The 25,859-nt window shown below is 46.9% G+C and overlaps 1 protein-coding gene across 1 annotated transcript in view; it reads right to left on the minus strand.

The window, feature by feature from the left end:
• Positions 1-2,049: 2,049 nt before the first annotated feature.
• slc4a3 (solute carrier family 4 member 3) overlaps positions 2,050-25,859 on the minus strand; it is a 34,459-nt gene continuing 10,649 nt past the window's right edge. The window contains exons 4-23 of the mRNA XM_047046676.1: positions 25,358-25,614; positions 24,347-24,519; positions 22,794-23,020; positions 16,267-16,412; positions 15,270-15,450; positions 14,784-14,919; positions 12,464-12,632; positions 11,581-11,683; positions 10,897-11,081; positions 10,174-10,396; positions 9,533-9,748; positions 9,250-9,398; positions 8,817-9,011; positions 8,349-8,561; positions 8,016-8,105; positions 7,443-7,609; positions 6,889-7,142; positions 6,421-6,590; positions 5,940-6,113; positions 2,050-5,557 (exon numbers count right to left, since the gene is read on the minus strand). Coding sequence (XP_046902632.1) covers positions 5,480-5,557; positions 5,940-6,113; positions 6,421-6,590; positions 6,889-7,142; positions 7,443-7,609; positions 8,016-8,105; positions 8,349-8,561; positions 8,817-9,011; positions 9,250-9,398; positions 9,533-9,748; positions 10,174-10,396; positions 10,897-11,081; positions 11,581-11,683; positions 12,464-12,632; positions 14,784-14,919; positions 15,270-15,450; positions 16,267-16,412; positions 22,794-23,020; positions 24,347-24,519; positions 25,358-25,614 — 3,506 coding nt within the window. The 3' untranslated portion in view covers positions 2,050-5,479. The remainder of the gene's footprint in view (positions 5,558-5,939; positions 6,114-6,420; positions 6,591-6,888; positions 7,143-7,442; positions 7,610-8,015; positions 8,106-8,348; positions 8,562-8,816; positions 9,012-9,249; positions 9,399-9,532; positions 9,749-10,173; positions 10,397-10,896; positions 11,082-11,580; positions 11,684-12,463; positions 12,633-14,783; positions 14,920-15,269; positions 15,451-16,266; positions 16,413-22,793; positions 23,021-24,346; positions 24,520-25,357; positions 25,615-25,859) is intronic.

The following is a 25,859-nucleotide window of genomic DNA, read 5'->3' on the forward strand; positions in this document are numbered from 1 at the left end:
GATCTTCCTGTCGGTCCACAGGGTCTACTTCTCCCTGTGCACCTACAGGGAGGACCCCCCGCTGACCGTCCAGATCATGCTCATTGTCCCGGGCATCATCGCCACCCTCTTCCTGCCCCTGCTGTGCGTCCACCTGACCACCTGGAGCCCAGAGCTGCCGTGCTCGGTGGGGCTGTAGGAACACCTCACGCCCCCGCCACGCCCACGTTCCTCCTTTAAATGGCGGTTGGACCGGGACACCCCGGTAGCTCCCAGGATAAGTGACAGTCCCATGTAGGCTGAGGCCATATGAGCAGCAGGAGCATAGGTCCTCCATGTCCCTCACAAAACAAGGTTTCAGTAGAAGGGTCATCACGAGGTAACTACAAACAGTTCTGTCAACATGCAGACATGAATAGGATTGCTGACAATAACTTTATGTACAGTGCCCTCCAAAAGTATTGGAACAGTGAGGCGAATTCCTTTATTTTTGCTGTAGACTGAAAACATTTGGGCTTGACATCAAATAATGAACGTGAGACCAGAGATCAACGTTTCAGCTTTTATTTCCAGGTATTTACATCAGGATCTGATGCACAACTAAGAAAATATCACATTTTGTTTGAATCCACCCATTTGTCATGTGAGCAAAAGTATTGGAACAGATATACTTAAAACATATTTAAGTGAATAAGACTTAATATTTAGTTGCAAATCCTTTGCTTTCAATAACTGCAGCAAGTCTGTGACCCATTGACGTCACCAAACTTTTGCATTCTTCCTTTTTGATGCTTTCCCAGGCTTTCACTGCAGCCTCTTTCAGTTGTTGTTTGTTTTGTGGGGTTCCTCCCTTCAGTCTCCTCTTAAGCAGGTAAAATGCATGCTCTATAGGGTTTAAGTCTGGAGATTGACTTGGCCAGTCTAATACCTTCCATTTCTTGCCCCTGATGAACTCCTTTGTTGTTTTGGCAGTGTGTTTTGGGTCGTTATCTTGCTGCATGATGAAGGCTCTGCCAATCAGTTTGGTTGCATCTTTCCTTAAATTGGCAGACAAAATGTTTCTGTAGACTTCCGAGGTCATTTTGCTGCTGCCATCATGTGTTACATCCTCAATGAAGATTAATGAGCCCGTCCTAGAAGAAGCCATGCAAGCCCAAGCCATGACATTACCTCCACCGTGTTTCACAGATGAGCTTGTGTGTTTGGGATCATGAGCAGTTCCTTTCTTTCTCCAAACTTTAGCCTTTCCATCACTTTGGTAAAAGTTAATCTTTGTCTCATCAGTCCATAAAACTTTGTCCCAGAATTTTTGAGGTTCATCTCTGTACTTTTTGGCAAATTCCAGCCTGGCCTTCCTATTCTTCTTGCTAATGAGTGGTTTGCATCTTCTGGTGTAGCCCTTGTACTTTTGTTCATGAAGTCTTCTGCGAACAGTAGATAGTGATACCTTCACTCCTGCCATCTGGAGGTTGTTGCTGATCTCACTAACAGTTGTTTTAGGGTCTTTCTTTACAGCTCTCACAATGTTTCTGTCATCAACTGCTGATGTTTTCCTTGGTCTACCTGTTCGACGTCTGTTACTTAGTACACCAGTAGTTTTCTTCTTCTTCAGGACATTCCAAATGGTTGTACTGGCTATGGCCAATGTTTCTGCAATGGCTCTGATTGATTTTCCATCTTCTCTAAGACTCACAATTGCTTGTTTTTCACCCAAAGACAGCGCTCCGGTTTTCATGTTGTTTTCACCTCTGAATACAGTCTGCATAGACAAAACCTATCTTACCCAATCTGAACCTGAGTGTAGACATTCAGTGGTATTTATTGATTGAATAATGTATGTAATAGGACACACCTGGGCAACAAAACACACCTGTCAGTCATATGTTCCAATACTTTTGCTCACGTGACAAATGGGTGGGTTCGAACAAAAAGGTGATATTTTCTAATTTGTGCATCAGATCCTGATGTAAATACCTGGAAATAAAAGCTGAAACGTTGATCTCTGGTTTCACATTCATCGTTTGATGTCAAGCCCAAATGTTTTCAGTCTACAGCAAAAATAAAGGAATTGGCCTCACTGTTCCAATACTTTTGGAGGGCACTGTACATGGTGAAGGTCTTACATTATTGTTTTCATCCCAAGACAATACATAACTTTCCATTCACATTATTGAAATTGTAGTGCAGAGTGTACTTGTCAGTTACTTAGTGATTTATTGTGGAGTTATCTAAATGTTGTGAATAAAACCTTGATGCATACTTGAAACACATAATAAATATTTATTTTCAGACAAAAAATAAAAATTTCTTGTTCAGTAGTTTTAAAACTTCTTTAAAATAATAGCGGGACTGCTATTCAAGTATTCACGTGACACAAGTACTTTTCAGTATTGCTAATGCTAACTTAAGCTTAATTTACCATAAAATAAACTCAAAAGAAAGATGTTTGCACATCTTCAAAACTGCCAGGCAACATGTTGTGTTGTGTTCATGTGTAACTGTACTGTCTGAGGAAGAGACATGGCATCCAGCATGTTTCTTCTCCACAGACGCTGGCATGTACACATCATGCACATTCCTATGTCATTTGTCACCCATATGGAGACACAACAGACATTTCCCTTCATAGAGAAAGTTTTTCTTCAGTGCACTGATGACAGGTTGGGTCATACAATAATATTGTGTTGGTATCTTAAAGGTTCAGAAGGATGACCTTCACGGAAAGTGAATTGTCCAAGCAAAGAGAGTGTTGACCTACTGTGTGGTAAAATGCTGATTGAGAGGGAGACTGTTTCAACACTGTTAGCAACCTGTACAAGAGAAGAGTGAGTGAAACAGCGGAACAACAACAACAACAACCAAAGTCTGAAGGGAGATAACTATGCTAGCAACATTCCATGAGTGGAGAGATTAATGTCAAGGACCAATACACAGTTAATACTGGCATACAAATCTGATTGTCTAGTTTGTTTTAATCATTTACAATCTGGCATACGACAGATGAGATCCATATCAGGTTCATGCTGTCAAAAGAAACGAAAAGAGGCACAGATCTTTCGATTCACACCAAAAGGAATCTTGCTAATGGTGGTTCAACATTAACACCTGTGTTCCTAGATGCAGGGGGTCTGCTTCTCTGGCATGGTGGTAGAAGGCAACGGAACCTGGTGAACTCTGACCCCTGACTGCCTACATGCCAGGCCCTACTTTTTGTCTCTTGGTTCCAAAGCCTAGTTCAGAGCAGAGTGGGTGGGACAGCACCTTTGATCATCTTTAGTAACACTCCACTTCCATTTCAGTTTGGCCTCAGAGACGTAAATGTTTTGCAGAGCGCACCCCCGAACACTATCCTGTCCGGTTAGCGGTCAGCGCGCTGGCACACTTGTATTCTCAAACAACAACGACCTTTGGACCTTTGGACTTCCCTTAACGGACGGAGAGCTCCCCAGCTCTCCTTCTGACCTGCTGTGGGTGGAAGCAGCACCCGCGTAGCCCCTGTTGCTGCAACACTTCACACATGCTGACTGAACTAGCTTCAGAACACAGCCACTTCCTTCTGAGATGATGTTGACGTGACGCTACAGACCTTCATATTTAGACTGTGGTGGCTTCAGGGTCATGGTGGTGAGGGCCTCGTTCAAGTGACACTGCTGAAGAACCTTCCAGACACACCGTCTACTCTGACAGCACCACCACCAGGGCAACAACCAAAATAACTCAAATATTACATTTCTCTGTCTGCTGGTAGGTTAGAAGCACTCAAGAACAGCAATACTCACTCAGTCACTTAAATAAAAGAGTCTGACAAATGAATATCAACTTAAAGATAAACGACACTAGAACACAAAATGTTCGCTTCACTCAGCAAAGTCAACTCCTTTATGTACATAAAGGGGACATCAAACATCATTTTAGGGAAAACATTGTGGCTCAAGGGTCATTTTATTGTAAAATTTTCGGATCTGCTAATTCCAGAGTGTAGCAATGTTGGTAGAATCTCTTCGGATTTCAGCACATTTAAAACCTTCATCTGATAGTCAACATCAGTATGGAACGTCTGACACCTTCCTGAAATGTCATAACCGTCAGAATGTGTGGAATGTGTGGTACACCCCCGAAGCCTCATGTTAGGAAGAGAACACTCCTGGACCCAACACCAGCACGTGTCACTAACTGTCCTATAGAGACCGTCTGAAAGTGACCATCACAATCTTCCTGAAACACAGCACACACCAACTATGACTGTGATGTAAAAGTTGTGTCAGAATACTTGAAGCATTCCAGCAATATGGTTCCTCCCAGACATTTCTCTTAGCTTGTCGGGAACATTCTCAGACCTGGCAACAAGCCAACTCTAGTTTCAATCAGTCTTGAGTTTAACCACCAAGCTGTTCTTCAGCAGAGATAAAATGACCAGGAAACACGTTCAGCACACAAAGCGAATGGCACAGTGAGAAATGAAACCCATATCATCCCACACGTAAATATGGCTTCATACAAAACTGGCAGGATAATATTCCACTAGAATACTGAGAAATCACAAGGAAATAAAAAAGGGGTGACACTCCAGACTGTCAGGTTAAAGTGACAAATGACAATTGATGAAAGAAAGAAAGCAAAAAACATGTACAATTGAAATGTAACTAGGGGGAAACAATGCAGATACAACTTGTACAGTTCCGCATTTAAAGTAATTGGACTGACTGCTTAGGTAGGACACGATTCCAGACTGAAATAGACATTTGTCTAAATCAGTCTTCATTGGATTTCAGGGCACCCTGAAGGCTCTCTGTATCTATATGTTTCCATGGAACTGGTGTGGCAGTGCAGTTCATTTGGTGTTAACGTTTCCAGGGATCTGAAAGGAATTGCACAGGAATCTGGCAAGTCAGGCTGTTACCTTAACTAACGCCTTCACAGTAACAGGGGAGAAGGCAGTTCAAAAACTGAGGCAGTGAACTTGTCTGACAGCCAGAGCTGTCACACCAGAGCTGTTCTCTTCAACCATGTCCCTTCAGAGCAGTCTACTAGGGAGCTGCAGTGTGGATGAGGTCCAGTTCAACACACACTGGAGGGCTCCGAGGTCCCAGTCCATGCACTCAAGCTCAGTACCTGTTTAGAAGTTGACCTTTAAACGGAAGAGAGCTAATCCCAGTAGGAGGCAGGTGTTGAGGAGTAGCTGGCTCTGTATTACAAGGTGCCTTGGTCCTGTTACACGTCAGAATTCATCATGCTGATAAGTAGTGGGACAGACAAAATAATAAACTCGATGGAGAAGGCAAAAATATAAATAAGTATATAAATAGGGGTGTACGATTAGTGTGTTTGTAGATTCAAGGGGTACTGGAATATTCTGTATATACAAGGTTTTCTATTGGACAGATCCTTACTGAACTCTGACTTAGCTACCCAGACTTGTGGTTTTCATCCAAACAGGCTGTAAACGGTCTGTGTAGGAGCCGCTCTAGCAGGTCAGGAGAGAGTAGCACACCGGACCTTACTAGACAAGCATGTGAATTTCATTATACTCGTCCCGCCCATCCTCGTCAAAGTTAGGGGAGTCTTCGTCTGAGTCAAGCTGTGGAGAGAGAAACGATGGATGAGACTCCAATGATCTGGACTCATGACTCCAACTACGCTTTCATTACCATGATCACATGTGATCTTTTTGTGTTCCTTATCATATGAACTAGCATTGATTGACCTGTATACACAGAACAATATAAGTATTGCATGCAAGTAGGCTCTCAAAAATGAAAAACAGGACAAATGTATAACACAATAAAATATTACCATCACAATGAAGAACCACACATGCACACGCACACACAGGAACTAATCTGCCTGTCGGAAATGTGAAGTTGGAAACTTCACAGGGTCTGTCTCCACCTAGAATTGCAAGCAAGATGTTTGCTCTGCAACTCCAAAAATTAAATTGAATTCCCGAGTTTTCCACATACCGCCTGGAGCTCTCGCTCCTCGAAGATCCTGGCGAGGATGAGGCGTCGCAGCGGCACGGTGAGGATGAGGATGAAGGGGAAGGCCAGCGAGGCTGCGGTGGACTTGACCACCCACAGCAGCACGATGCACATCAGCTGGATGATGGTGAACATGTTCATACGCCAGGTCTTCACCTAGGGGTCAGAGAGCGTTCATACGCACGTACGCACGCATGCACGCACACACACACACACACAACCTAAGGGTTAGAAGTATGTATGTAAAGGCTTAAGGGTAAATGCGTGAAGGGACAGTGAAACGTGCTGTGGCTCTGAGCGTGACAGGCTGCGATCCCAGTGAGGCCTGGGACAGGGTCTCCATGCGTTCCCCTGCCTGGGGATATCTGACATGCATCTGGTTCCCCCTAGTGGAAGTTAAAGCCTTTGTTCTTCATCCAAAGATGTTAGCGTGCCCTCTAACCCAGCCCCCCAGCCCTGTTACCTTGGTGACGTAGATGTGGTCGGGGTGGTGTTTGGCGGGCGTGACCATGAGGGTGATGCGCTCGTACAGCTGGATGCCCGTGAGCGACGTCACGCCCATGTAAAGGAAAATGCCAAACAGCACAGCCAATGGGATGTGGCGGAGAAGATCAGTCATCACGATGGACATTCCTGGAGGAACAGGAAGTCAGTGGAGGGGAGTCAATGTTTGGTTGTGAATAGACTTAAAGAGCATCTTTACAGAGAAGCATAGAAGATACACATATTGTTGCATTTTAATATAAGACGAATGGTTTCCACCATGATTTAAGATTCCAACCTATAAAATAACTGTAATTGCCTCTATTTCCACAGAACTTCCCCAGATCAATTTCTAACCTCTAAATTCAGTTGGATACATGTTGTTTTGTAGAGTTGCTTCCAGTACATGAACCCCTGTTTGCTGTATGCTGTTTCCCAGCCTCCTTACCCACGAGCACGGACACGACCAGGCCCGTCACCCTCTGCTCCTTCACCTCCTGGATCATGGGTTTCTCCCCAGGGGCCGTAGCCTTGCTCATCACCGTCAGCGCGTTGACGTGCGTGACGGAGCGGACCGTGGCGGCGGTCAGCCAGGGCAGGCCGAACAGCGGGCAGATGGCCCCCAGGGTGACGATCAGGAGCAGGTCCAGGTGGAACCCCGAGCCCTTCACCAGGCGCCGCTCCTTCTTACTGACGATCAGCCTGGCCACGTGACATGCAGGTCAGGTGACATGCAGGTCAGGTGACATGAGTTTGTTGTTATTAAGTGAGTTTCGTGCTTTGTTTTGTTCTACGGATGATTAGGCCTACTGTTTTATCTAGTCATATGAAGGTTTGATCTAGTCCTGTAAAGGTTGTATCTTGTCATGTAACAGTTTGTACACGGTTCACACAGCATTCCCCCGGTGACCAGGAACACCATATATATATATATATATAGAACAACCACATCAAATTTCTGTTGGAGCAGAAAGGCGTCACCACGGTTACTGAGCTACTCACGAGGTAATCTGCGTCTCCATGAAGATGAGGATGAAGACGAGCAGTGCAGGGACGATGGACGCCCCCATCATCCAGGCAGGGAACGGCTGTTTGTCTCCAAACGGACTGATGAACCAGCCGCGCTTGTCAGGAGACGTGACAGAGAAGCCAGAAGGCACGTTCAGCTTCTGCAGGAGAGGAGGGGAGGGCAGGGTGGAGAAACAGGAGCAGGTGTCACTGTTTTCCCTCTCTATGGGAGGCAGCTACAATGTACTGATCACTACTCTGGAGCTACACCAGGGCACAAGATCACTTCCACTTCCTTTTTTTTTTTTTTAAACAAACACAAACAGTATGCAATATTGTTTTTTGGAACACTGTAAAGGATATGATACAAGTTTGGGTGAATGTGAGAGGCATGAGAAGTGCCATATGCTTCTTCATGGACTTTTCATGTTCAAATGTTTGTCTACCACCAAGCTACACATTTTTTTTTACAGCAGGTACAATATAAGTGGAAACGCTTAAAAGTGCCAAAAGCTAAAACTGAAACTAAATGACGAATCTGCTGGAGGAAATGCACTGTGTGTTTACCTGAGTATAAGTATCAGGAATGCAGAAATCAAGCAGGACAGAGATCAAGATGGAGATGGGAATTCCAAAATCCCCAATGATTCTTCTTGCCTACAAACAGAGAAGTCATAAGAGTATTCATCAATTTACAGTAGTCGCATTTACTCTATATATAATCCAATACATTTTATATTGTCACTCAAAATTATTCCTTGATGTAAAACAAAAATATGCGATGATTTAACAAGCCTTGCTCCTTTCCCCATTTGTAAACCGCTAGACAAATATCACCTACTCCACATTCTGATTTAAGGGAAGATTTCACACAAATACGCTAATAATAAAATATGTCACCTTCCCGCCCAGGAAACGGCTGTTTCGGAGCTTCCTGAGAAAGAAAGCCACAAAGAAGGTTCCAAGCATGAGCACCAGGGAGAGCAGGGCGGTGTTGGGCTGGTTCAGGACTGGGCCCTCGTCGTGCAGCAGCCCGCCCAGCACGCTGGCCAGGTCAGGGAACCCCTGCTGGAACGGAGGGTAGTTCCTCATCAGGGGATGCTCCTGGAACACCTGCAACAGAACCAGCCGCCAGAGTTCATCATCAAAACAACCGTTCCACCCTTGATTTTACAAACAGCTTCTGTTATCTGAGAATGCCCTTTTTTGTTCAAAGCTTGAGTTCTGTTCCTTAACACCGGTGTTCAACCAACAGAGCTGATTCAAGAGGTAGCTAGCTCAGTCTTTGTGGGATTGTCATGACAACAACAGCAGCTTGTGGTTTTTAAACTCCTCACTGGCTTAGGCCTGGCTTTAGATGTGCTTTACCTTGATGAGCTTAGAAAAGGTCTCGTAGATGAAGATAAGAGAGATGAGGAAGGCGAAGATCTCCTGCGTGAAGGGTGAGATGTAGCGCACCAGGAAACTGCCCTCGGCAGCAACCATCACCAGGACGATGAAGATGAGCCAGAACCCGATCCACACGCGGCCGGTCAGGTACTCAAAGCCCTGGGACTGGCAGAACTGAGGGGGAGGGGAGGGGGAGAGAAAGGAGAGAAAGAGGTGAAGGAAACTGAAGAAACTGGAGAAAATGTGTCAAACTGTTGTAAAAATGTGTCAAACTAAATAATTTAACTCGAGAGGGGTAGATTTGAATCCCATTTGACACTGCTGTTAAATGAATCACTGCTAAGTTTCATCATTGAATTATACAATCCATTTAATGGGGCTCTGGCCCAATTCTTCTTTTTGGTTCAGGCACCTTGTAGAAGGCCTCCTCAAACACCAGCAGGGGTCCTGAGAAACCGATGATAAGGAGGGGTTGTCCCGCCAACAGGGAAAATAGAACACCCAGGGTAGCCGTGGAGATGATGAGCTCAGAAACTCCCATCATGCCTTCTGTTTTCTCTCCTGTACAGGCAGGAAGAGGAAAGATGTTGACACAGGTTTGGCATTCTCCTGCTGTAATACAAGGTTTTGTTCTGTGTCTCTATCGAAGAAGGACAAAACAGTGTTCGATTAAAACACTAGTAAAAATGCCATACCCAGCAGTCCTCCAAAGGTGATGGTGGGCGACAGGGCAGCAAAGTAGATGAAGATGACAGCTGCGATACACTGGACGTCCACGGCATCCTTGAGGTCGCTGACGTAGCGCGGGTAGCGCCGGCGGATGTCGTGAATCAGACCTCCGAAGGGAATCCCAGAGCGTTTCAGAGGGTCGACCTCCAACTCCTCCTCCTCCTGCTCATCCTGGCTCGCCTCTAGTCAAGGACAAACACAGTGAAGGGTTTTTTTTCTAAACCTTTTTTTCCACACACAACACAAAAACTTTTGTAGTTTAAAAAACTACATTTTTAAAGCTTTTTTTTTTTTCAAAACAGTTTTTTCAAAACTCACAACACGGCATAAAAACATTTCTATATTTTTCAACAACGAAAAATTCCCATAACTTTTTTTCCACACACAGTGAAAGGAGAGGAGAGACTGTCAAGTAGATACCAGAAAAATCTACTTAAGTACTACTTAAGTGTTGCACTTTGTCACTTCTGATCTCTGCTCTAACTTATCATATTATCAACCCCTTATAATTAGTCGAATTGAGTTAAATATAACTGTGGTTTGGCTGAAACCAAAAGGACTATAGCGGTCCAGGAACAAAGTTGTAAATATCTGGTGCGACATGAACCTTTAGTATCCTGGTCGGCCCCTGGTGTGGTGATCTGATGCTTCTTGATCTCCCGCTCCTTCCTCTTGCGTAACATCTGTTTCTGGAAGGACGCCACCGTCTTCAGCAGGTCTTTACCCTCCACGTCCGACGGCGGGATGACGATGCTGCAGTCCAGGAACTCGTTGATGCCATTCAAAAGGTCCTGTCTGTCATCTGCGAAGTAAGCCACCTCGTGAAAGTTCTGGAAAAATACACAAGAGAAAAACAAAAGCAAAAACAACATTTTATTTTCAAGATAAAGTTGATGTATACACTACCATGCTTCAGGAAACTATTCACAGCCCCGGTTACTGAATTTGTCCCTTTTTCTTTCAGAAAGAGGTAAGCAGTTGCTTATACATTTACATTTAGTCATTTAGCAGACTCTCTTATCCAGAGCGACTTACAGTAAGTACAGGGACATTCCCCCGAGGTAAGTAGGGTGTAGTGCCTTGCCCAGGGACACAACGTTTCTTTACACAGCCGGAATTGAACCAGAATCCTTCTGATCGGTAGCCCGATTCCCTAACCGCTCATCCATCTGACCCCCCTTTGTTATACATAACATCCCACAAAAAAATCACTGCCATGGCCCATATGGATGGATATTAATTTATTTTTCATACTTTAGTTTTCATTGGTTTGGCGACCCACCTGTATTACCCTAGTGTATTACTAGTGAGGCCCACAGGTTGGCTATACCTTGTCAGACATGAGAGTAGAGAAGGAGCGTCCGATCTCGTGGTAGTCCAGGTTGGACTGGTTGGGACCCAACAGCACGAACAAGAAGCGGACCGGCACCGGTACTTCCAGAACCGACTGTAGGAGGACGGCCTCGTTCAGTCTGACGAAGGCCATCGCCGGCTGCTCCAGAAAGTCCACGCAGCCTGGAGGGATGGCAAGAGATGGCTAACATACAAAACTACGGTGCTAGCAATGATTACGATAACATTGTTGCATACTAAAAGTAGGCCTACAAACAGTAGCCTACCTACGATGTACCTACAATCCTAGCAATGCTAAGGTGAATCATGCTAGAGCTAACATTGTTAGCACTGATACTGTAAGAAATGAATTCGTACTACTTTAGCATTATGTAACATTAACACTCCAGAGACTGATTGGCACTAGTGCAAGCATATTGGATTGTTACTATCTGCAAGCAAACGGTATGGTTTAAATCATTTCTAGAAACAACACTGGGTTGTGCAAAATGTGTATTTTCCACCAACTGTACACAGTTCAAGAACAGCAGGAGAGTACTAGCCAGCAAACCCAGAACAGGAGAGTACATGTACAAACCTCCCTTCCTCCCCCCCCTACCTCACCTCTTCACTAGCTAGCTACTGTTGTTTGTGAATCCACTGGGAATGTTTTGTTGCTCACCCACTAAGACCACAGTTGCTTCGGCATCCTTGGGGATTTTGGCCAGGAGTTTCATGGATCTGGCTGCCTGGTGGCTGTCAACAGGCATGGGGTGAAGGGATTTCTAATGCACACAAGGAAACATGTTGGTCAATACAATATTCAGTTTTACAGACACCAATGTGATCATGCTTGAGAACAGAAAGACACTAGCATGGTGAAGCATCAAATATGATTTCAGTGTACCCATATCCTCAACAGTCAGTCACCTAATGATATTAAGTTAGGTTGTATGCTTCTGTAAAGAAGTCAAACTATCTTCACTAACCCAGCTCCTATTGTTTGAGAGGCTGGATGGAGCTTACAAATGCAAAGCTTTAGTAGACACAAGCGAAGGCTTTTTTGCATGCGTTGGTCTGGAGAGTGTTACATTTACACATTTACAGTGGGAGAGTGACAGCAGAGGCCTGCTCATAAACCTCTATCATCACAAAATGAGCAGAACATTTTATTTTTATAGGTCGGTTTAAATTTGCCATCATCGCAAGCCACGGGGAACATTAATGCTTCACAGTTAATGCATGAAGAAGTTTTAACTGGGAGCACCTGTTAGCTGAATAAGAACATAATTCTTGTGGCAGCTAGTCTAGGCTTCTCACAATCCAAGCACCACTTGCATTTTGTTGCCTCGCTAAAAAAGTTCAGATCTTAGATCTCTAACACACAGCAGAATGGACTGAAACCAAGGATGGAAATAGCCTTAAATACAAACAGGTGATTCCCTGACTGACCCTATGCCGTGATGTCAGAGAACCTAGGACCAGAGCATGCAATTCTAAACAGGAAAAGCAGAGGACAGAGAACGATGACGGCCAAGCAGACTCACAAACAAGCTCACAAACACCTCTTTGTCATGTTCCCCTCCTTTGGTCTGGTGGAGCTCCACCTGGTCCTCCGACACCAGGGGCAGGGCGGCGTCAGGGACGTGGTTGTGGTTGCGGTGGAAGCTGCTGTGAAGGCTGTTGGTGGAGTGGTTGCGGTGGAAGAGGCCCTCCTTTTCGTCGTTGGGATGGCTGGAGGGGTAAGGGACGAGGGGCGAGTGTCAGAGGAAGGAGATGGACCAGGAGGGGTGAGGCTCGTGCTTAGGGGAGGGTTAGCCTGGCTCACACCACTCTCTCAGTCCCTTCACCCAATAGAATTGCCATGAGTCTAGAAAAAAGGTTCTCAACTGCATTAGTCAGGGTTAAGGTGTTAGTAAGTTTAGAATCAAGATCATGATTTCCTCATATTAGGAGACACAGTGGAAGGATTCGCCTGATTGTGTGCATTGTTGAATGTGTTGCGATATGCTGTGCCTTGGTGCGTATGCTAGTAGGCTGTGTATAAGCGTGTGTGTATAAGTGTGTGTGTGTGTGATCTAGAGCCTTCAACAGTTTCATCACACTCCTGTTGGGTCCAGCGGTGACATCACTTCTCATTAGGTCTGCAGAGTCCACTTCAGACCGGTGGAGTTGGAGACCAACAAGAACCCAAACAATGGAACAAGGTGAGGCACCACATCACCCTGCACAGAGGCAGCGTCCAGGGGAACCTTAAACAGCACTGAGTAAGCGGTGAGCTCAATTCTACAGCACCTTGATGGATTACTTTCCACATCATAAATTCATATCTTGGACTGGGGAGGCCAATTAGAAGTGCTTTCTTCCTCATGGACAGCAGCTGGTGACATGCTGGGAAACACTGAGGAAAGATCCAGACTGAGCAAGTGTGTGGGACGGTCTGGTGGAGAAGTGTGAAGTGCCTGTCTAGGGTGTGTGCATGTGTGTGTGTGTGTGTGTGTGTGTGAGAGAGAGAGAGGGTGAGGACATGTCACACAGACACACACCACTAGAGAGATACTGTAGTGTTTCTGGGTTTAGTTCTGGATGTGGACGGTCTCTGTGCACGAGGATATGTCAGAGTGAGGCTTTATCTTTACACTGTCGAGGATCAATAAAGAGTATGGGAAAATTCCGATCCTCTCTAATCAGAAGCTGCATCTTCGGATACGTTAGACTGTATGGTATTATTGCTTATTAGCCACTACTATAGCGAAGTTAGAGTTGAGGTTGTAAAAAGTCTACAGTAATATGCCACAATCCATAACATGTTAATCTCCGATTAAAGTAATCACCACTGTGTTTCTTATTAATCTCCACATCAATCTCTTCCGAACAGGATGGATTCATAAAACAATGTGGCAGCCACAAGTTAATTCAGGGATGACCCAATGTTAGTGAAAGGGTTTATTGACCGACTATTGATTCTTGGCAAACAATTAGTGCCACCCCAGACATGTAGACTCCATGCACAGTGATGGACAGTACCCGTCTGTCTTCATAGAGGGCCCAAGGAGGGTAGTGAGCACCTTAGAAGTGCTATGTGTAGAAAACAAACAAAAGAGAAAAATCTGTTGAAACTGGGAGTGAGTTTGTGTGTGTTCCTCAATGAAACTTTCCACACTCTGTTCCAAGAAGCTGCATGATTGGTGGATGACCATACACATATTACTATTAACATCTGCCTGGAACTGACTTAATGTTCCTGCTGACACGTTTACTGCTGCCTCTGCTGCCCCCTGCCTTGCTCACCACATTCATTAAAGCTCCTTTTCATTATATAACATTGGTTTAAATCTATCGCATGGCATGGTGCTTGTGAACCAAAATCAGTTTGCGTCAGTTTAGCCAACATGGCAAATCAATAGGAAATTCTAGCTGGAGGGATACTGTGTGTGTGTGTGAATGTTTATATAAAAATTTAAAAAATGACAGTTTACAGTTTGCCCTCTGGGTTGCTGCTAAGTGCCTCTCTGCTCTATAATCCTACATTAATGAACATCCCTGATCAACAGTTCTTCATCTCAGTGTTTGACACCATCACAGTGTATTTCTACACGTATTTCATCTGTATACAATACATTTGTTTGTGTGATTGTTGATCTGCCGAGAAACATATCTGACCTGTGTTTGAGGAGCAGAGCTCTGAGGATGTTCTGACCTGTGTTAGAGGAGCAGAGCTCTGAGGATGTTCTGACCTGTGTTAGAGGAGCAGAGCTCTGAGGATGTTCTGACCTGTGTTTGAGGAGCAGAGCTCTGAGGATGTTCTGACCTGTATTTGAGGAGCAGAGCTCTGAGGATGTTCTGACCTGTGTTAGAGGAGCAGAGCTCTGAAGATGTTCTAACCTGTGTTTGAGGAGCAGAGCTCGGAGCACGTTGGCACGGTCTTCAGCTCGTATCTGGTCTGAGATGATCATGGTCTCCACCACCAGGTGCACTATGCCTGGCAGCGTGCTCTTCTCCAGGTCCAGCAGAATGGCTCCTGGATTCCCACAAACAGTCCAGGATGAGAGAAGCTTTAGGTGTGTGACTGCACATGCAAACACTCCTGCTTGTCAAAGTAACTGTGCTTGAACAGCAGGTATACTCAAGAATACTTCAAGTAGGAAATACGTTTTCACTCAAGTGTACCACTAGGATGTTAACATTCTAGAAATCAATATTTAATAATTGTCATGGAATAGTATCATCGAAAACTCATTCAATGATACTCTTCAATGAACATATTGCTGAATACTCTTCAGTACTGTTCAGTGAACAGTATACCAGTGTTGGGTGTGTGTTGGGTGTGTGTTGGGTGTGTGTTGGGTGAGTGGGGCGGGCGAGCCTCACCGTGAGTGATGGTCCTGCGTAGCTCCAGCAGGCTCCTGAAGGACAGCGAGGCCACGTGGGGCTTCCCCCAGCGCTCCGTGTCCTCCTCCACGTCCTCCTCAAACTTGATCCAGCGAGCTGTCTCCTTCCAGCGCATGTCCTGGTTCTTATCCACAATCAGCTCATTCAGCTCCACAAACACCTGGGGAACCAGAGCACGTTTACAAACGGCTGACTCTCTGTACACAGAGGTTAGGATGTTGCCGTAGAAGCTGAACTGGAATGTGCTGCTGAACTTTTACCAACCAATGTGATGTCCTCTCTTTCCTGGAACATTCTAGTGTAACGGTAACCGTAGACATTCAAAAAATGTCATGTATTGATTAAATGGTTAATAGTTTGATAGGGATTCAAAAAGATTCAGCCAGCCCTTTGTTTAGACAGATAGACTAAACAGTTATTATTTAGTATTTAGTACTGTACAGGAACCTTACACTATAGCTCATTGTATAGTATCATTGTTCCCCTATCATGTGCGGCATATATTCCAGTGCAGTTTATACTCAGATTTACAAACACAAAGCTTCCATTCTGGTGGAGTGCGGTTTACAGAAAATGCGGCGTATTTTCTCCAAAAAATACAGTAACCTAATTGTGTGTTCAGTGTTTTCAAAAACACACCCTGATATTGGAACTTAAAGACTGGATGCTTGCGGTAGAATATTTTCAAGAATCATGAAAATAGTACTTCCAAATTGTTGTATTTAAACAGTAACCTTAACACAATGCTCAGCTATCAGCACTGAAAAGTATTATTGAAAATTCAATCATTAATAAACCATCTACGCCTATGATAGTCGTCAGATAAATAATGTATGCATACAGCAGCCACTTTCACCCCCCCAAAACCTACAGAGCTGGATTTGAACCTGGTCTGCAGTCAAATGCTCTAGCCGCTGAGCTTCACCCTAATCCCAGAGCCGAAGGCCGAGCTGTGTGTCTCAGAGGAGCGTGTCACCTCGTGGGTCTTCTTCTCTGACGCCTTCCTCTTCTTCTTCAGGCTGGACAGCGGCAGGGAGCTGGTGCTGCTGTGGGGGAGCTGGCATCGCGACGACTTCTTCACCAGGTGACGCCTCACCCCTGGGTTGTCTTCAAACCTGTGACCTTTACAAAACAACAAGAGCTGCTGTTAAAACTGACTTAAGAAGATCCGAGCTGAAAGGTCATATTTGTTCAGTTGAAGGCATTCAACAAGTCGTATCTAGTGATTGATAATCAGATTTCCATTTAATAAAATTTAAAAATTTCCAGGAACAAATTTGATAGTCTCAAAGGGGAAGTCTTTGTCAAAAACCCCAAAGACTAATGTTATTAGTTGCTTGTGGTTTTCCCCATAAAACTTGAGGCTATAAAAGTATAATACAATTTTCAAACAATGCAGTCCACAAGCCATGTTTTATTGAGTTATATGTAATTGAAGCAATGTAGTCATTAGGAGGAACCTGGTTCTCATCACGTGGATGTTGAAGACAGACTACACATTCTACGGACGAGAGATGGTGGTTAGATGTACGGTTGATTTACATAGTGTGTGTACATGTGTTTGTGTACACAAAGTACACAAAAACTGAATATTGAGTAAACAAGATGATTCAGTTGAAGACATTCACATCCTCCCGAGGACACAGTCAGATCAGGTTTGGTTTTTCAGACTCGAAACTAAATCTATTAAAAAACTTTCCACCTCGCGGGGCCCAGCGAGTGTAAAACCAAATGCACCATGGTTAAAAGTCTGGTAGTTCTCCCAGGACAGCTCTGTGTTGAACTGGGTAAGACCTTCTTTGGCTGTTCCTTGAACAGAGCCAACTGATGGCAGAGCTGAAGAGTGGATAAACTGTCCCTCCTCCAGCCACCAAAACCCTCCTCCAGCCACCAAAACCCTCCTCCAGCCTCCCAGACCCTCCTCCAGCCTCCCAGACCCTCCTCCAGCCACCAAAACCCTCCTCCAGCCTCCCAGACCCTCCTCCAGCCTCCCAGACCCTCCTCCAGCCTCCCAGACCCTCCTCCAGCCACCCAGACCCTCCTCCAGCCACCCAGACCCTCCTCCAGCCTCCCAGGCCCTCCTCCAGCCACCCAGACCCTCCTCCAGCCTCCCAGACCCTCCTCCAGCCTCCCAGACCCTCCTCCAGCCTCCCAGGCCCTCCTCCAGCCACCCAGGCCCTCCTCCAGCCTCCCAGACCCTCCTCCAGCCTCCCAGACCCTCCTCCAGCCTCCCAGACCCTCCTCCAGCCTCCCAGACCCTCCTCCAGCCACCCAGACCCTCCTCCAGCCTCCCAGGCCCTCCTCCAGCCACCCAGACCCTCCTCCAGCCACCCAGGCCCTCCTCCAGCCTCCCAGGCACAAATCTGGCCATGGCCGTCCTCTCTCTTCCCCTGCCTTTCCTGGCACACTTCAGTTAAACAAAATAAAGCATGCAAAACGCCTTCAACTATCTTGAAACTCTTCCATGTGAAGGGAGGAGGTCTCCTCTACATGTTGCTGTTTGTGTGCACTGGGTCAGGGTCAGGGTCTGGGTCAGGGTCAAGGTCAGGGTCAGGGTCAAGGTTGCAGTTCTTTTTACTCAAAACAGCTAGAGCAGAGACACAATCAGTTAAATCAACCACTGTCGATATGTAAGTCAATGTCAGTTACGTAATACAAAGTGCAAGTTGTATGAACAGTGGAGGCACTGTGTCTTCTAGACTGACCATCGTATAGACAGTATCAGTGATGTACCACTGTATCGGATGGCTGAGCGGTTAGGGAATCGGGCTATTAATCAGAAGGTTGCTGGTTTGATTCCCAGCTGTGGGAATGACGTTTTGTCCTTGGGCAAGGCACTTCACCCTACTTGCCTCGGGGGAATGTCCCTGTACTTACTGTAAGTCGCTCTGGATAAGAGCCTCTGCTAAATTACCAAATGTACCACAGATTTACGGGCTTCTTTTGTCCTTATTGTACTGTCTGTATTTTACACATGTCTAAATCAGCAAAACAAATTCAAGACAAGCTGTTTTGTAGTTGGGGACCTACAGATGATCAAGGTACACTTTCATGAGCTCCTCATGGAAACAAACAACTTGTGTATTCCTTCAAAGCTGACATCATCTTTACAGCACCAGAGCCACTACCGGAGTGTCAAACATAGCTATGCCAGTCAGAAAACCAGCAGCGGTTTGTCGATGGAATGTGTTTCCGCTCCAGTGATGGAGAATCCTGTGGTCGAATGGGGGTCACCGATCTATAGAGAACCAGATTCCAGGATGAGGGGGAGGGAGGGGGCGAGGGGGAGGGAGGGGGCCAGGGCGAGGGGGAGGGAGGGGGCCAGGGCGAGGGGGGGGTCTATTCACTTCCTGAGAGCGCAGCAACGTTCTGATGGCCATAACATAATTTCCACGCCATCCACTGACACTAATGAGCTTGTGTTGCTTCATAGGGTCAATGGGAACAACTGTGAATCTACATGGATCGATGGGAACAACTCTGAATCCACATGGATCGATGGTAGGAGTCAGACCCCGTCCACAGGAGGGTGGGCGCTCGTCACTGCCAGGGGATGAACGGAAAAACTGATGTGGGTTAGTAGCATCATGTGATGTGCCATGCCTGAAACCCTGACAACCAACAGGCCCATGTACAGAAATACCATGACATGCAAAGAAATCAATTCACTATCCGCATTATTACATGTTCACTAGTACAGGAACACGTTCCAGAGAATGATACATAAAATCTGTCAGGGTGTAACAAACCGTAATAACCATCAATCAATGTGTATGATTTTTCTCTGTAAACGAAGTTGGCTCCCAACTTAGTTCCACGTACCAGTTTGCTATGTTTTGCTACCGAAATTTGTTGTTGGCCATTTGTCAAACCCTAAACTCTCTTAAGTAGGAGTCAGATGGCTGAGCGGTGAGGGAGTTGGGCTAGTAATCAGAAGGTTGCTGGATCGATTCCCCGCCGTGTCAAATGATGTTGTGTCCTTGGGCAAGGCACCTCACCCTACTTGCCTCGGGGGGAATGTCCCAGTACTTACTGTAAGTCGCTCTGGATAAGAGCGTCTGCTAAATGACTAAATGTAAGTAACATTCAGTTTTGACAATGCTCTCCTACCAACAAGCCCAAAACCAAGAGTTGCAGATTATGTGTTTGTCAAGAATCCCTGTTCTTCCAGAACGACACCCTGTTCCTCCAGAACGACACCCTGTTCCTCCAGAACGACACCCTGTTCCTCCAGAACGACACCCTGTTCCTCCAGGGTCCTGCACATCCCAGTAGTGTACTTACTGTCTGTTTCCTCAGGTGAGCCCAGATGTGTGTGGATAGACTCGAGGAGGTCATAGTCGTCAAAATCCAAAACAAATTCCTCAAAGTCCCCAAAGCCCTCCATGTACGCTGACATGCGATGTGCCGGTGGTGGGTGGCGGGTGGAGATGTTGTGAACGAGGGCGCCCGTGCCCCTCTGGGCCCCCTCGGGGGGCTCTGCTGCAGGATTCTCCAGGGTGCGCTCCCCCTCCGAGGGCCCCCCAGGGCCCTCCTGCACGTCTGCGTCTGTCATCTCCCCAGCCGGTTCCTCCACCTCCCCCTCGCTCTGCCCCCGGACCCCCAGCTCATCCAGGGCTCCCGGATCCTGCACGTCCTGGTTTGTGGTGGCTCACGGGTGGCGAGGCTTGGGTTCTGACATACAGGACCTGTGGTTCAGGCGTCTAGGTTAGGCTGCCAGAGGCAGGAAAACGTTTCACACTCCTGCGCTGGAGCTTCTAATAATGTCTTCGTTCACGTCTAGTAATCCCTTCAGAAAACTCCTTCAAGCTCCTCCAAACTTTTCAGAGCAAGTCCACGACCCAAGAAATTTAAATGAAATAGCAACGAAAAACAGATAAACGGGATTCCAGATAAGCGAAGTGCTCGTCCACCAGATGATGAACCTCAAAATGTGTCACAACGTTGTGGGATCCTCAGAATGCACATGGGTGGAGCTGGACAGGACTAAAAGCTACGAGCTAGCCCCTGGCAGGATGTCCATCTCAGCACCAGAGGAGCTTCTCCAGTCATGTCCTTTCACAGCGACAGATAGCCCACTCTCTCCATCCAACACTCCAACAGAAAATATCGATACAGAGCATTCCAGTTTTTTTTCGATCGCGAGTTAGTCACATAGCAGCTCTGTTCCATGATGTATATGGATAGATAGTCCATTGATCCCAACCCTGCTTGTGGGGCAGGGTAAGCCTCATTTAAAAGGGTCACGCCCCTTCTGGGTTTCATGGCGGCCCCCTCTCCCTGTGGTCTGCTGCCCTGGCAGAGCACAGCTACCCTGCAGGAGAGATGCTCCTCTCCCTGTGGTCTGCTGCCCTGGCAGAGCACAGCTACCCTGCAGGAGAGATGCTCCTGCTGCCCTGGCAGAGCACAGCTACCCTGCAGGAGAGATGCCCCTGCTGCCCTGGCAGAGTACAGCTACCCTGCAGGAGAGATGCCCCTGCTGCCCTGGCAGAGTACAGCTACCCTGCAGGAGAGATGCCCCGTCTGCAGAGAGAGACAACATGGTGCTGGGAAACTAGCCTCCTCTCCTTCACCCGTCTCCATGGAAACCGCGATTACCTTTAATGCTCTTGCGTCACTGACTTCAGTTCAGTTCACTCCCTGCCCATAGGGTGCTCAAAAGAACAGAAAGCTGCAGGTACTTCATCTCACCTGAGCCTCACTGACTTTAGTCTGATAACTGTGATACAATATCCTATTGAACTCGCTTACAGTAGTCAAACTTCATGTGGCAAAGATGAACATAACCAAAACGGAACTGTTTAAAATACACCTTCTAGTACAACAGCCTGCCGAAAGAAATCAATGACCCAGTTTGTGTAAAAACTTCCATTCACATCCATCCCTCTATTCATCCACCCATCCCGCGAATGAATGAACGCAAAATATGGATTGAGTGAAACCGAAGTGGACAGGATATGAGAGGTGCTTCCTGTCTCCTGAGGATATGAGAGGTGCTTCCTGTCTCCTGAGCCTGGTGGATGGTCGGTGAAGGCCGGTCGGTCGATGGCTCCCTGTGATGTGAGAGCAGAAAGGGCCCAGGGCAGGGTCGCTGCTGAAGGAGAATCGACTCCTCTTTGCCTCTGTGTTAATTATTGCCCGGGGTTTGGTTCAACTCGCCACACATGAACCCCCCCCTCTCTCTCTCTGACACTGTCTATCTCTGTTTATCTCTCTCTGACACTCTCTCTCTGACACTGTCTATCTCTGTCTCTCTCTCTCTGACACTCTCTCTCTGACAATGTCAATCTATCTCTGTCTTTTTCTCTCTGACACTGTCTATCTATCTGTCTTTTTCTTTGTCTCTCTCTCTCTGACACTGTCTATCTATCTCTCTCTCTCTCTGACACTGTCTATCTCTGTCTTTTTCTCTGTCTCTCTCTCTCTGACACTGTCTCTCTATCTCTGTCTTTTTCTCTGTCTCTCTCTCTCTGACACTGTCTCTCTATCTCTCTCTGTCTCTCTCCTTATGTCTCCCTCTCTCAGTCTCACACCCCTCTGTAGTTTAATGAGTTCTACTTTTCTGAAAAAAGTATTTTATTTGCTTAATTATACCCTTTTCTCATCACTCTATAATCCTCTCCCTCTATATTTCTCTCTCTCTCCACTTGTTGCATACACCCTTTAAAGTACTTAACTTTTAGCGTCAGTTGTCCCTGTACAGAGACACACTGTCCCCAGCCTGGAAACATCCCAACACACCTACTCCACTTAGGGTCAGAGTGTCCCAACACACCTACTCCAGTTAGGGTCAGAGTGTCCCAACACACCTACTCCACTTAGGGTCAGAGTGTCCCAACACACCTACTCCAGTTAGGGTCAGAGCTTCCCAACACACCTACTCCAGTTAGGGTCAGAGTGTCCCAACACACCTACTCCAGTTAGGGTCAGAGTGTCCCAACACACCTACTCCACTTAGGGTCAGAGCTTCCCAACACACCTACTCCACTTAGGGTCAGAGTGTCCCAACACACCTACTCCACTTAGGGTCAGAGCTTCCCAACACACCTACTCCACTTAGGGTCAGAGTGTCCCAACACACCTACTCCACTTAGGGTCAGAGCTTCCCAACACACCTACTCCACTTAGGGTCAGAGTGTCCCAACACACCTACTCCACTTAGGGTCAGAGTGTCCCAACACACCTACTCCACTTAGGGTCAGAGCTTCCCAACACACCTACTCCACTTAGGGTCAGAGCTTCCCAACACACCTACTCCACTTAGGGTCAGAGCTTCCCAACACACCTACTCCAGTTAGGGTCAGAGTGTCCCAACACACCTACTCCAGCTAGGGTCAGAGTTGATCCGAATGTTAGTGACTCTCTCTCCTGAGCCTTACCCTCCTGACTCCTCCCACATGTATACACACACAACAAACACACAAACACACACGACACACAAACACACACAAACACACACAAACACACTCCCAGTAAATAAGGGGTAAGAGCAGCAGGTCTCACTCTTCATGTCGTCCAGGTCGGCGCAGGCTAGCATCTGGGCCTCGGCCTCGTCGGTGGGAACCTTCTGGTAGACGGCCGTCTCCAGGGCGGTCATGCTGCCGATGCAGACGCGCTCCCGCAGGTCGTAGCTGGCCCGCTGTGCCCCGGCAGCACGCTGCGGGGCCGGCCTCCGGCGGAACCAGCCCAGCGTGGTCACGGCCGGACCCAGGTCGGCCGACGGCGGGAGCCTGGAGCAGGGGAGAGGAGGGGCATGGCTGGATGGGTGGTCAGTGGTTGTTTGGTTTAGAGAGGCTGGGGGACTGAGGGGGGGGGGGGGGGTTCTAAGGCTTGTGAGGCTGGGGGGGGGGTTCTAAGGCTTGTGAGGCTGGGGGGGGGGTTCTAAGGCTTGTGAGGCTGGGGGGGGGGTTCTAAGGCTTGTGAGGCTGGGGGGGGTTCTAAGGCTTGTGAGGCTGGGGGGGGTTCTAAGGCTTGTGAGGCTGGGGGGGGGTTCTAAGGCTTGTGAGGCTGGGGGGGTTCTAAGGTTTGTGAGGCTGGGGGGGGTTCTAAAGTTTGTGAGGCTGGGGGGGTTCTAAGGCTTGTGAGGCTGGGGTTTGAGCTGTGTTAACTGTTTCAGGCTGTGTGAGGTGGTATAGAAAGGCTTGTATTGTCCGATTATTCTTATTTTTTGCCATGTGGAATGTTTGTTTTTGGATAAACAATTCAATCCATTGGGAGTACTGTTAAGCCGATTAGTCGTTATTGTATCATGAGTTGGAGTGTTACTTCCCAAATTGTAATTTAAGTATTCAAATAATGTGATACTCATGGAAAATTGGTTTCCATAGACTGACATGTCAAGTGCTAGAGACTGGGGGGAAAAGCCATAACAATCAAAACCTGTTTTACAATCTAAATCTAAAAGCTTCTTGACCATGCTCATATTACATCAAATCCGGCTGTTAGGAGCAGTGTGGTCATCTGCCAACAGAGGGCGCTACATGCCAACACCACAGCCTGAATCTGCACTGGTGTCCTCAGAGTGCAAGCCATCAGTAGCTTTCAGAAACAATAGCGTAAAATAACATGACATCTGCTAAATGTTTCTTTCAGCATTGCAGCAACTGGATTAGATGCTGAAGGGATGTTTCCCATCACAGGGTTAGAGAACCTGGACCTCCATCCTGTCCCTCCTCTCCCAGCATCTGATACATTATTCAAGGCATTACCAAATAATTCATGTTATGGTGGATGTGTGTGTTTCTGTGTGTTTGTGTGTGTGTGTTTTGTTTGTCCTTCGACAGATCATATCTAGGTGATAGTGCCTGCTAGGAGCTATTAGACATGCACGCACGCACACACACACACACACACACACACACACATACAAACGCATGCACATATATATATATATACACACACACGCACACATATTTTTTTCAATCAGTTATGATGTAATTCCTTCAATGAAAGAAGGAAGGGAAGGAAACAGAGGAAGGAAGAGAGGAAAGATTTCCAACAGGACAAGGACGCACCTGTTGGGTGATTCCTCCTCCCCCTCTTCCTCCTCCACCTGCTCTGGGGTCGCTCCTTCCTCCTCCTCCCCCTCTTCATCCTCCACCTGCTCTAGTGTCGCTCCTTCCTCCTTCTTCTCCTCCACTGCAGCGCCCTCCGGAGGCTGCTCGCTCTCCACGTGGAAGGTGGTGGGGGGGTGGGGGGGTGCTAAGTCCTCCTCGCTCCCCAGGCTGAACTGAGACGAAGAGGAGAGGAGGAAGTTAAGAGGGAGAGGAGAGGAGAAGAGAGAAGCGTTGAAAGGTCCGTAGCAGTTTGTCATCTGTACTACACTGTACAAGTGACCCTGAGGACAAATATCCCACTTGGTGTTTGACACAACATTTTCAGAGCATACACATAGCAATCAAGGTAAAAATATATCCATCAGAATGCATTGAACTATATTCAATTCTCAGGTTTGTCAGTCTAGGACTGAAAAATACATATAAATGTACTGTATAATAACTTTACCTTTTCAACTCCTGCTTCATTGTGAATATCTGCCCTCTCTCTCTTTTCACTCTCTGCCGGTATCTCTCTCTTCTATCTCTCACTGTCATTCAGACACCTGTTAAACTAGTACTTAGAAAGATTTACATCTTCCCTGTGTCAGCAACCTGCTTTTTCTCACAGAGTTCACCCGAGTGAAAGGCGTGCCAGGCCTTCTCCATCAAGAACTTTATTCTAAGACAAAAGTTTTCAAATATTATCTGAATGGACCAATAATAAAACAGCTGAACGTGACTGGTCCTCAGGATCAGTTCCTAACCAGGATCAGTCCCTCACCTGTGATTGGTCCTCAGGAACAGTCCCTCACCTGTGATTGGTCCTCAGGAACAGTCCCTCACCTGTGATTGGTCCTCAGGAACAGTCCCTCACCTGTGATTGGTCCTCAGGAACAGTCCCTCACCTGTGACTGGTCCTCAGGAACAGTCCCTCACCTGTGATTGGTCCTCAGGAACAGTCCCTCACCTGTGACTGGTCCTCAGGAACAGTCCCTCACCTGTGATTGGTCCTCAGGAACAGTCCCTCACCTGTGATTGGTCCTCAGGTATCTCCGAGGGTATGGACTCGAGGCCCTCTGCCTCCTCCCCGGCCTCTTCCCCAGCCTCCTCCTCGTCCTCCTCCTGGATGGTGGGCGTGACCTCGGAGGGTGGCATGGACATCTTCTTCTTCTTGCGCTTCTTCTTGCGGCGGCGGTCCATGGTCAGGGCCCTCCTGCGCAGGCGCTGGGGCGGGGGCAGGTGGCTGGACAAGGGGTGGTGGGTGTGATGAAAGGTGTGTCTGTGATCTGATGAGAGAGGTCAAACATGATAACATCCGTTGAGACTGTGTAACCCTCATTTTCAGACTGTTTTTAGAGTAGTGTGTTTCTAGAGCAATGTGTTTCTAGAGCAGTGTGTTTCTAAAGCAGAATGTTTCTAGAGCAGAGTGTTTCCAGAGCAGTGTGTTTCTAGAGCAGTGTGTTTCTAAAGCAGTGTGTTCCTTGAGCAGTGTGTTTCTAGAGCAGTGTGTTTCTAAAGCATCATGTGAGGA

Source organism: Hypomesus transpacificus, chromosome 23 (assembly GCF_021917145.1).
Source record: "Hypomesus transpacificus isolate Combined female chromosome 23, fHypTra1, whole genome shotgun sequence".
NCBI classification, from domain to species: domain Eukaryota; kingdom Metazoa; phylum Chordata; class Actinopteri; order Osmeriformes; family Osmeridae; genus Hypomesus; species Hypomesus transpacificus.